Source organism: Emys orbicularis, chromosome 22 (genome assembly GCF_028017835.1).
Source record: "Emys orbicularis isolate rEmyOrb1 chromosome 22, rEmyOrb1.hap1, whole genome shotgun sequence".
NCBI classification, from domain to species: Eukaryota; Metazoa; Chordata; order Testudines; family Emydidae; genus Emys; species Emys orbicularis.
In genome coordinates, this window is record NC_088704.1 from 21,964,181 (window position 1) to 21,976,313 (window position 12,133).

General features: G+C 49.5%; 1 protein-coding gene across 1 annotated transcript in view; it reads left to right on the plus strand.

Moving 5' to 3' along the window:
* Positions 1–7,126: 7,126 nt before the first annotated feature.
* The window catches only part of RNF207 (ring finger protein 207), a 32,475-nt gene continuing 27,468 nt past the window's right edge, over positions 7,127–12,133 (plus strand). The window contains exon 1 of the mRNA XM_065421436.1: positions 7,127–7,317. Coding sequence (XP_065277508.1) covers positions 7,127–7,317 — 191 coding nt within the window. The remainder of the gene's footprint in view (positions 7,318–12,133) is intronic.

A 12,133-nucleotide genomic window follows, 5' to 3' on the forward strand; every position in this document is an offset into this window, starting at 1 on the left:
ACACCCCCGCGTACATCTCGCGCAAACGCGCATGTGCCAACCAGTCTCCCCTCCCGAAGCACGCAGAGCGCAGGTCATGCTAGCCAAGTACTGAGCGAATAGATTTCCCCCATAAGACACCCCTTAGCCATCCGCATCTCTGGGATCGATTAGCGCTACCTGTGCAGGGACCCGGATCCGTCCCCTGCCTCTCAGCCGGCGGGTCTGGGCAGGGAGCAGGGGCCTGGCTGGCCGGGGGGGTCTGGGCAGGGAGCAGGGGCCTGGCTGGCGCGGGGGGGTCTGGGCAGGGAGCAGGGGCCTGGCCGGGGGGTGGGGGGGGTCTGGGCAGGGAGCAGGGGCCTGGCTGGCAGGGGGGGAGGGGTCTGGGCAGGGAGCAGGGGCCTGGCCGGGGGGTGGGGGGGTCTGGGCAGGGAGCAGGGGCCTGGCTGGCAGGGGGGGAGGGGTCTGAGCAGGGGCCTGGCTGGCCGGGGGGGGAGGTCTGGGCAGGGAGCAGGGGCCTGGCTGGCGCGGGGGGGGGGTCTGGGCAGGGAGCAGGGGCCTGGCTGGCCGGGGGGGTCTGGACAGGGAGTAGGGGCCTGGCTGGCGGGGGAGGAGGGGTCTGGGCAGGGAGCAGGGGCCTGGCTGGCGGGGGGGGGGGGGGTCTGGGCAGGGAGCAGGGGCCTGGCTGGCGTGGGGGGGGTCTGGACAGGGAGTAGGGGCCTGGCTGGCGGGGGAGGAGGGGTCTGGGCAGGGAGCAGGGGCCTGGCTGGCGCGGGGGGGGGTCTGGGCAGGGAGCAGGGGCCTGGCTGGCAGGGGGGGAGGGGTCTGAGCAGGGGCCTGGCTGGCAGGGGGGTGGGGAGGTCTGGGCAGGGAGCAGGGGCCTGGCTGGCCGGGGGGTGGGGGGGTCTGGGCAGGGAGCAGGGGCCAGGGGGTGGGGGGGGGTCTGGGCAGGGAGCAGGGGCCTGGCTGGCCGGGGGGGTCTGGACAGGGAGTAGGGGTCTGGCTGGCAGGGGGGGAGGGGTCTGGGCAGGGAGCAGGGGCCTGGCTGGCGCGGGGGGGGGGGTCTGGGCAGGGAGCAGGGGCCTGGCTGGCGCGGGGGGGGGGGGTCTGGACAGGGAGTAGGGGTCTGGCTGGCAGGGGGGGAGGGGTCTGGGCAGGTAGCAGGGGCCTGGCTGGCGCAGGGGGGGGGTCTGGGCAGGGAGCAGGGGCCTGGCAGGCCGGGGGGGTCTGGACAGGGAGTAGGGGTCTGGCTGGCAGGGGGGGAGGGGTCTGGGCAGGGAGCAGGGGCCTGGCTGGCGCGGGGGGGGGGTCTGGGCAGGGAGTAGGGGCCTGGCTGGCTGGGGGGTGGGGGGGTGGGGGCAGAGAGTAGGGGCCTGGCTGGCAGGGGTGTGGGGGGGTGTGGGCAGGGAGCAGGGGCCTGGTGGGGGGCAGGCTGGGGAGGGAGCAGGGGCTTGGCTGGCAGGGGGGGAGGGGTCTGGGCAGGGAGCAGGGGCCTGGCTGGCGGGGGAGGAGGGGTCTGGGCAGGGAGTAGGGGCCTGGCTGGCAGGGGTGGGGGGGGGGGGTCTGGGCAGGGAGTAGGGGCCTGGCTGGCAGGGGGTGGGGGTGGGTGGGCAGGGAGCAGGGGCCTGGCGGGGGGCAGGCTGGGGAGGGAGCAGGAGCCTGGCTGGGCAGAGGGGATGGGGGGGGTCAGGGCAGGAGCCTGGGGGGGTGGTCTGTGCCATGGGGAAGGCGCAGGACTGAGGGAGAGGGTAGGCTTTGACCCTGGGGGCACTGAGATCTGTGTCACTGCTGAGCTTTCCCTTGGTGGGGAGCGAAGGTGCTGGCACCATTCCCAGGGAGCAGGCAGTAAAGAGGGAAATCAAACCAGAGAAGCAGCAGTGCGTACAGCTTTCTGTCCCCTCAGCACCATAGCCCCAAGGCAGACTCTCATGTAGGACTCACTTCACAGCAGCTTTTGTTAATAATAATAATAATAATAAAAGCCACCTTTCTTCTCAGTGATTTCAGATCTCATCATAGCATACACATACATATCACTTCTTCCTGTTCTGAAATGCAGCCTGTTCTGGGATGGAACGTGGCAACTGTTTAACAGCTCATAGTGACACTGCACAGTGGTCTAGGACAGAAGTTAGCCTGGGCACTGGAGCCAAAACCTCTACCCCCAATTCATATGTATGTGGAATGCATAGCTCAACAAAGCCCTGATCCTGGAGAAAGTAAATAAGGAAGTGTTATTTACTCCTTCTCATAACACACAAACTAGGGGTCACCAAATGAATTTAATAGGCATCAGGTTTAAAACAAAAGGAAGTATTTTTTCACACAACACACAATCAACCTGTGGAACTCCTTGCCAGAGGATGTTGTAAAGGCCAAGACTATAACAGGGTTCAAAAAAGAACTAAATAAGTTCATGGAGGATAGGTCCATCAATGGCTATTAGCCAGGATGGGGAGCGATGGTGTCCCTAGCCTGTTTGCCAGAGTCTGGGAATGGGCGACAGGATGGATCACTTGATGATCACCTGTTCTGTTCACTCCCTCTGAAGCACCTGGCGTTGGCCATTGTCGGAAGACAGGATATTGGGCTAGATGGGCCTTTGGTCTGACCCAGTATGGCTGTTATGTTCTTATGGATCTTTCGCTGGGGATTCTCAGCACTACCATGATACAAAATGTATAACAACACTCTGAAGAAAAGCTCTGGATTGATCAGGATCTGACCTCAGTTTTACCTCTTCAAAACACAGGAACTCCACTGCCCTGATTCTGCCATGAGAAAATCCCTAATCTAAAGATGTGGTCTTTAAAAGGGTGGGGGCATGGAGTGATCTCTGAGGTAATAAACAACATGGAATTAGAAAGGCAAACATCACAAAAGCATGGTTGTAAATGAACACACCGTGACATCCAGATCCCATGCATCATTTCACAAAAGCCACGAGGTGGTGCTGCTCCAACAGTAAGCTGCAGAAGGAGAGAGAAAGCAGTTATGAAGGGTGGCATTGCCAGCAACAAGTGTTCCACAATTGGAGGCACTAGTGGGCAGAGAGAAGAGTTACCCCTTGGCACACATGCTTCAAGGTGGGGATGTGGGGATGGTTAAATTCTCCTCACACTTGCCCCAATTTTAAACCCACATAAAGCACCAGCCTGACAGCTCGGAAGACTGAAGTTGCCAAGCTAGCTACAGAGCACAGACAGCAGCAGTGCAAGCTTCCGCCAAGCTGCCTCTTGGCAATGCATCTTACTGCCCAACCCCTAGTTGGAGAGGCACCAGGAGATGCTGGGCCTCTGATCAGACTGTTGACAAGAGGCAATTACAGTGCAGTAGGTGAGGTGGACAGTTTTCCCCCAGGAAGTTGGCTGAAACTCAACAGCTACCAACTGGCTATCAGCTATTTGGTCAATATCAGCTTGGACTGGATATGAATTTGGCACTATTGGTCTAGCTTCCATTCCTAATTACCTGAATCAGCCATTCTCCACTTGCTAATTGTGACAGAAGGGTTTTTAATTTGAAGACTCCTCTCAGCATCCAAATGAGCATCACATATTTGTTACTATTCTCATTAATGGCGGCAATGACTCCTTACATCTCCATAGCACCAGAGCTCACACGCATCTGTCAGCACTCTGCTGACGTCGTATATGAATAAGGATAGTTTCCCTCACCGCTGGGATGCAGCTACCTCTGGGGTTGAATCCTCATAGCCACTGTGCACCAGTAACTAGACAGATCTCATGAGAGAAAGTGAAGAAAAACTGATTCAGTTGAATGTTTGGAGGAATTTGAGATCAGCTGAGTAAACACAGGGAACACGGGTATCAGAGGTTGCCCTGTGTTTTAGCTATGTCTTTTGGATGGAAACATAGTTGCTTCCGAGGAATTCTGCTGTAATTCACTGCAGCATTGAAGGCGTTAGGGCCCTGAGTTTTACACTGTCTCCGAAAACATTTGAGCACACATAGCTCAAGGGGCCTGCAGGAAGCTCAGACTGACGGACTATTGAGCAATGGGATCTTCTGCAAAGTGATAATATGTGAATGTGATCCTGACCTCGCCTCACTTATTGTAGAGCCATCACTGGGACAGTGTCTGTGCAAAACCCACAAGCATGAAGTGTGTTCCTGTGTGTGACTATAAAGTGACCTGCTGAGCTATGCTGCTCTGTCACTTTCAATATGCCACAGGGCTTCATAATCCCAAACGACTGAGAACAATGGGGAGGGCTGATCCCTTACAAGGAGAGGCTGATCTTTTTCCATCACATGGATTGTCCACTAGGTCTGACCTTGGGTGAACCTTGAAGCTTGTTGATGAGATGGAAGCGGCAAGATGGACAGGACAGGGATATAAAGGAAACATTAATCATGCATTCACATGGCTGTTTGTTGTACTGGGTTTAAATTTACACCCTAGGCAACTTTTAGAGGTGCCTTTCCCTGGGAATTGCACACAACATAGAGATAACTCAGTCTGGAGAAAACTGCCTACCACACGTAGGAGATTCCTCCTTTTCCCTCTGGAAGAGTCGAGAGTGAATTAAATGCATTGAATTTTTCCCCTTTTACTTAGGCTTAGCAAATCCTAACCCCTCTGTTATGTATCTTAGCCCCTGAGGGAGAACATGAGCATATGAGACAGTCCCCTTCACACCAGGCTGTCAGCAAATGACAGACTTGGGTTTTTTTAAAAAAACATTTCATTGTGCTCTCTGTTATGTCTGCAGAAACGACTTATTCTGAACCCAGCAGCTCTTCCTTATTGGCAATGTTGCCCTGGCTACTGCATTCACGTCACTCATAATATTCTGGCTGTGCTGAAAGCCTCAGCGTTTCTGTCATTCCAGCTTCAAACGCAGGAGACAGGCAGAGCAAGGGGACTGAAATTTTATCTACTAACAGGACAATGTGGATACAACGCTGGTAACTTTGGAAGAAAAGGTAAGAAACTTTGATACTACTGCTGTGTCTAACTACAATAAAGTGACCATAACAAAAAGATATACTGTTAGCATTTCCTTAAAATGCACAGGTAGTATTTGCTTACAAAGTAATTTCACTTATTAAAACTAGAGGTACTGGCAGACCCGAGAGAGAGACAGCCCACCTTGTTAACACACATGTATCCACATCTAAAACACTGTTTTGAATTCTGAGCTCTGTAATAACTTTCAGAACCTGTAGCTTTGCTCTCTGTGGCTTGCTAGTATAAGGACTTAATAGGTAATTGCTGGTCTATTTCAAAAGAATTTATTTGAATGGCATCACCATTAAATTGACAAACTGAAAATAGATGGATTTGATCAACAGGTTAAAGAAAATCCCTTCTTGTTTCTCATATTTTTACTGGAGTGTTTTCACTGGTATAGCATAATAGCAAAATGAATTAACCGCAAACAGTCCTCTTCTTAAATGTGGTCACACACTGTAAGGAGTAAAGAATTTAAACCACATCTGATCTGTTTGAAAAGTTGCATTTTTCCTCTTATACCCGCACCACCTTGCTCTGCTGTAGACAGTACAGTGGTTTTTAATAAAATATCACTCAGATTAGAATAGTATAAGAAAACAGGCATGTTTAGAAACCTTCCATCCCCCCACTTTATACACAGTTTGTTTTGTCAGCCCCAAACAACATAGGCTGTGTCATTTTTACTCTCTGGCTGTTTGTGTAATATGCAAAGCCCAGACAGAATGTTAGTTTACTTGTTACTGCTCTATACTAGATCCTGTAAATGTGCAGGTTTCTCTTCCAACACAACTTTTATATTAAAAAAAAATCTAAAAGTTCCCCCCTACACATTCTGGAACCCCCTGAAATGGGGACAATTCAGAAATGATTTTCAAACTCTCTGTGGTTTCTGACTCTGAACTTTAGTATTGTTACTGAGACACAATATTCATAATTTCCATTTGTTCTTACAAAGCCCAGTGTGCTCATTGGGCTGCAGACAGCCTGGCATGAAATCAGTCCTGTGAGTCAAATGTGCCACCTATTCTTTGACTCTGTGCGCTATTTCTGGTCACGATGTACTTTAACTCTTAAATGCTCAAGGAAGTGGTGGCATTCAGCAACAGCTCACTGCTATTGCAATTGTGCCCTGCAATAATAGTGCAGGACTCTTTAAACAATAAAAAGAGAGAGCACTAGACTTTACAAATATACACAATAGAAGGACCGGGTCTCTGCCCCCAAGAGCTTACAGTGGCCTCTCAGAGAGAAGTGATTCATAGAGCATGAGAAGGCAGAAGGAGATAGCAGGGCGGTTTTGGGAAGTGAGGATTGGAAGGAGAGATCTGGGGACAGAGAGGGAGAGTACTTGGTGCATGGAAAATAGAAGGCTGTTTCAGGCACAAAAGCAGTGTGAAAGAAAATGCAGAGCTACATATGGGAGGAGAGGTAGGAAGATGGGCAGGGAAGGGGTATGAGAAGCAGAGAGAAGCTACCTTGGAGCTGATGGTAGGGAAGATTAGAGATTTTACTCAGACTGTATTGTTTCCTGGGAGGAACCAGTCTCCCCCTCTTTTTTCCTTTCTCAGAGGCCCTAAGCGGGGCCAGCACATCCTTGCACCTGCGGAAGGCTGGACATAGCTCCCCCGGGGAACTCCTGCACCAGCCAGCAGGGTGCGTTTGAGAGGTCTTGGGGGCAGCAGGGGGCGCTATCCGACAGTCTTCCCAGTTCTAACTTCATGGCAAATTAATCAGTTGCTTGCAGTCAGGAGGCGCGGTCCTGCCCAAATGCATGTGATGGGGTCACCCCAGCCCTAGGCCCAGTGAGAGAGGAGCAAATTGGGTCAAGTGACCAGAACTGTCCTTTACACCAGCAAAAACAGAGCTGTAGCCAAATTACGTCCGTGACCACCACGCCATCCCTGACACTTCTTCCTGCAGCTGTCCTACCCCTTGCATGCAATCGGTGGCCATCAGATCATGCAGCTGCCCTGTCCCTCATATGCTATCAATGGCCAGCAGACTTTTGATCTGTCTAGCATGTGGCACCCTCCAAGGTGAGGCTCCTCTATTGGGACTCACCGGAATAGCTACTTTTTAACTGTGCCACACGCACCATCTCCTGAATTAGATGTCAAATCCCTCTGCATACCTGTAATATCAGCCTTTCTGTGTCATCTTCCTCCAGATGTCCGGTGGGATTTTCTCTCCTTTGGAAAACCTCTGCGACCTGGATAATGCCAACTGCCACCCCCTGGTATGTTTCCTGTGTCATGAGCAGTATGAGCATCCCTGCCTCCTGGACTGTTACCACAACTTCTGTGCCAGCTGCCTGCGAGGCCGGGCGATAGACAGCCGCCTCACCTGCCCTCTCTGTGGGTAAGAACTTCTAAGCAGTGCCTACCCCTAACACAGAAAGCTGGTGACTTACCAGTGAAAGCTATCCCAGGCCTGGCCAGGTGCCTATGCTCTGCAGTAGAGCGCCACAGAAACACAGGTGCAGAGCACGCGCTTCACACATGGATGTCTGAGCTAGAGGGTCCAGCTCTGCCCATCAGCAAATACCCAATGCAGCTAGTCACGGGCAGCATTAGGCACCCAGGTCTGAAAGCTAGGCCTAAGGAGAAACAGTGGCATTTCTTCTCTTACGCTCGCTGGGCTGAAGGCCTGCTTGGTGCTCTGCTGCGATATGTACATTGGTATTGTGCTCAAAACCTGGCATGGGAGCAGGGAACACATCTGAAATGAAGACGGGTCTAAGTTAGATATATTAGAATTTGTTGCAGTGTGGAAGGGTGAATGGGAGTCATTCACTCATGAGAGTTGGGCCAGACCTCAAGCTAATGCCTTTTGTGGTAGCGTGGGTAAGGATGGGGGCTGGGCTACACATGAACCAGCACTGAAATAGCCTAACTGGTTTTCATTCACACCTTTTGTTATTTCAGTGCCAGTCTGGGTGTAGATACTGATTGTGGAATGAAAGGGTCTTATTTAGATTTAATTTAAATTGATTCTTTACTGACAACCTATGCCGAATAGAGACACTCGTACTCCACAATAAGAGTGGCCACACACAAGCTTGCACTGATATAACGAGAATTAAACCAGTGTCATTATTTTGGTGCTAACTTGTGCCTAGACTGCCTCTGTGATGAGTTAGAGTCTGAACCAAAGACAATGGAGGCCAAGTGGAGTCTTCCATGGACTACGGTGGGTCTTGGATTAAGGTGATTAGTACATAACAGACGCAAGGTGTGACACAGAAGCATCTCTACTCTTTGGCGAGCTCTCGAGAAGTGAGGCAGCAGTGAGACTTTCTCAAGCACAGGACCAGCTCTTGCCCTTTTAGCTCTTCAGTCTTCACTGTAAGCTGCCGTGAGGTTCAGCACCACTACTGGTAAGCACTCTGTGTGGGGCTCTGGGCCCCACTGACTTTGGAACAAGAATTGTTAGTGTGCTCACTAATGGCCAAATTCAGCCAGCCCAGCCCCGCCCCTTCAGAGGATTAAATGGAGGTAACCAAATGTAACCTTTTCTCCCCCCTCCAATTACAAGACATTTCAGGCCAAATCCTGCCCTGAATCAAAATGTCTTTTGTAGTTGGAACAAAAAGAAATTGCATTTAACAATTTAATACAATATTAATGTGCTGAACTGTGTGTTTCTGAGAATTGTGGTTGTACGGATATATATGATATGCTACAGAATATGTCTTGGGTTTTTCTGGAGCATATTGTACATCTTCAGTTGCATTGTATTTGTTTTCATTCCTTTTAATGTAAGTGAAGCCAGGAATTATTTAAGTACTGTCTCTCTGGGTTCTTCTATAGGTTCCTATCACTGTACATACAGATACTTTTATCAACTCTTATCTGTGAATGATGCAGTGCTTTCCTTGTTATTAAACAATACTGTAAAAATGGGGAGTGTTAGTGCTTTCCGCTCTGATGTGGACAGTCCTGTTTGAAGGTCATTTCTATCACTGTATTAGTAACAATAACATCCACTTATAATTTGGGGTGCATTACATTCTAAACAAACCAAGTTCATCTACATGAAACTTGAGTGCCTCAGATTCTCAAGAACACATTACTGATGATAGCAGACATGGTGGGAATTTTACCATTGGACTTGGAATGCTACAATACACCTCTGCTTTTCGGTAGTACACTCTAAGGATCAGGGAATCTGCTTTCACTTTACAGGCATGAATTGACAACACCGTGCAGGACTTTGTATTCCAAAAAAGGAATGAGAATAGCAGGGTAGATGATTGTCATTTATTCTAGTAAATAGGATGATGTGTATCAGCCTGACTGTAGTTTCCAAAGACATTTGAGGGCTGGTAGAGGCAGAACTGAATCCGAGCTGTGTTCTGGAATGTGTAGTTAGAACTATCCACAAAGCACTGGAGGAGGTTAATGGTGTACCTTATTCGATTTCACCTTTAATGGATACAGATCTCTCTGTATAGTTTGTCCTTAGGGGAAATGGAGATTTGATGAGCATCCAGTGTTGCTTTTTAGATGAACACAAATTACAAAGATTAAAATAAATCCCATGAGTCTTTTTTTTGTTTTTGGTTTAAATCAGCATGGGAAAGACTTCAAGCAATACCTGTCTGCCTACAAATTGTGTGGCTAGTCTACAGCCTGAAAAACAATGTTCTCTATTCACAGCTCTTGTTTTTAATTATAAGCAGTTAAAAACAATCACATTTCTGTGAAATGAATTAAAATAAAGCTCTAGGTACCGAGCAGGCCCCATCACCATTGTATCTGGGCAACTTGCAGTCTCTAACGTTGTTATCGTAACAGCAGCCCTAGGAGGCAGGGCAGGGCTATTACCCCCATTGTACAGATGGGAACTGAGGCACAGAAAGTCTAAGTGACTTGTCCAGGGTCACAAAGTGAGTCTGTGGCAGAGCAGGGAATTGATCCCAGGTCTCCTGAGTTCCAAGTACTGAGCCAGCCTTCCTCTCACTGGTGAGGGTAACATTTTCAAAAGCACTTTAGTTACTTAGGAGCCTGAGCCCCCTTGACTTGCACTGAGATTTAGGCTTCAAGTCACTTAGGCACTTTTGAATTTTTTCCCCTGGATCTCAGACTTGATGATGTAAAATACACATGCCCAGTGGGGGTCAGGATGCCTGGTGGTAAAGCCCCAGGAAAGCTGGAGAAGCTGTGTCTAGCTCTGCTCTTATACATGGCCTGTCACCACAGCATTTGAGTGCTTCGTTGTCAAGCTGCCTTTGTGCCTATGAAATACGAGGTTCTAATCACAATGGTTTCAGATGGGAACAGCTGCAGAACACCAAGTTCTACTTATAGCTCCACAAGAATTCAGGAGAGCTCACTCCCCTGCCAGGGCAGGCCAGCAATGGGAAAAGCGCAGTGAGGGTTTCCCACTCTACACTTTACAAGTGATCACCCTGAGGAGAAGCAGGATCACTGCAGCCCTATGGCCTGATCTGGCAAGGGGCTGAGCTTTCTGGCCCCTATCCAGCAAAGCACTTAAGCATGGGAGTAACTGTAGGTTTCTGAATAGCCCCACTGGCGTCAATGCTCAGCACCTAGCAGGATTGAGCCCCTAGGCAGTTGGATTTCCCTAGCCAAAAAATGACTCCTGGCACTTACAGTCTGAGCTCTGGGGGAAGAGGGCTAGGTGACACCGGATAGGTTTATTTCACTCTTAGGGGTTTATTTTTAAATTTAAAAATAGAAAATACCACACAAGAAACTGTACTGGGATTTTTTAACTGTTAGACAAAATTGTGTAGCTTAAAGAGGTGCTGGCCCTTCCCGGAAATCTTTGGAAACAGTTCTGGTTAGGGACTGTTCTGTCTCCATGACCTAGAAGTTTGCTCTCTTCCTCCCCACTCTCAGCATGTAGTTGTCTACTAAAGACAACTACATGCAGAGAGAGACTCCATCTCGTCCAGTTTCATCTGCTCAAAGCCGTTCATGCTAGGTTTGAGATGGCACAGTTAGTGTGCAGAAGTTGCTTCAGACAACTGTTTAGCTTGGAACTGGTTTTGGTATTAAAATCGGCAAATTATCCAAGATTTAACATCAAAACCTAAACTCTCCAAAACTTGCCCCCAAAAAAACCAACAAAAGCATAAACAGCAAAGGAAAATATCGACGTACCAGCCACTGCGTGGATATATTTCTGGAATAAAACTCATATACTGGTAGACGTTGCTACTTAAAGCAGTTCAAGGAAACTGTTGCTCAGAGCCAAGTGAGACCAAACAAATGTTATTTTTAAGTGTTCATCTCTGGCTTTTGTTTGTTGGGTGCATCTCAGGTGCTTTGAAGGGGCTGTTCAGATATCATTAGCATGAAGTTAGAGGTTATATAAAAAAAATCAAATTACATATTTTAAAATTAAAACAGATCAGCTGGAGTAAACATTCATTCTTTTCTGCAGAAAAACAGCACTCTCCAATCAGTTTGTCATGCAAACTCCCCACTCATATTGGCTAAATACAAACACTGTTAGATTAGGGCAAGTCAGTCCTAGTCTTGGGAGCAAATGTGCCAATGCAAAAAGACCACAGGCATTACACACAACTATGTATGTAGAAAACAAGGGGGTGGGGCCACACCATAGCACCAGCATGCTAGGGGTGAGGCACTCTGGGGAGGAAGCCAGAACTGCCCCACTACCCGTGCTGTGCTGGGGGTAGAGAGAGGCCTTTAATATTAGCCCCCTTCAGAATGCCTGTGCACCAGGTACCTGAGCTCACCAGGGACTCCCCCATCTTTAGCTAGCTCGGGCTAGATTTCCCAAAGTATTGAGGTGCCTGAAGATGCAGGTGAACCCCTAGTGGGGTTCACTAAAGCACAGATGGTCCAGCTCCAGAGCAGCAGACAGAGGGAATAGGCTAGGAGCCCCTGCTGATGCCTTTGCTTCCAGAGGGAGGGGGGCAGGTTTTCCAACCATGACACCTCTCCCAGGTAAGTTATCCAGAAGTCACGCAACTAGGGTGACCAGACAGCAAATGTGAAAAATCAGGACGGGAGTGGGAGGTAATGGGAGCCTATATAAGAAAAAGACCCCAAAATCGGGACATCTGGTCACTCTACATGCAACAGCCTTGGCTCTAGCTGTAACTCAGGGACTCCAGGCTCCATACCTACAATCAGCTGCCCAGGTATTCCCCCAGCAGCTGCATTTCTGGGAGAATTTT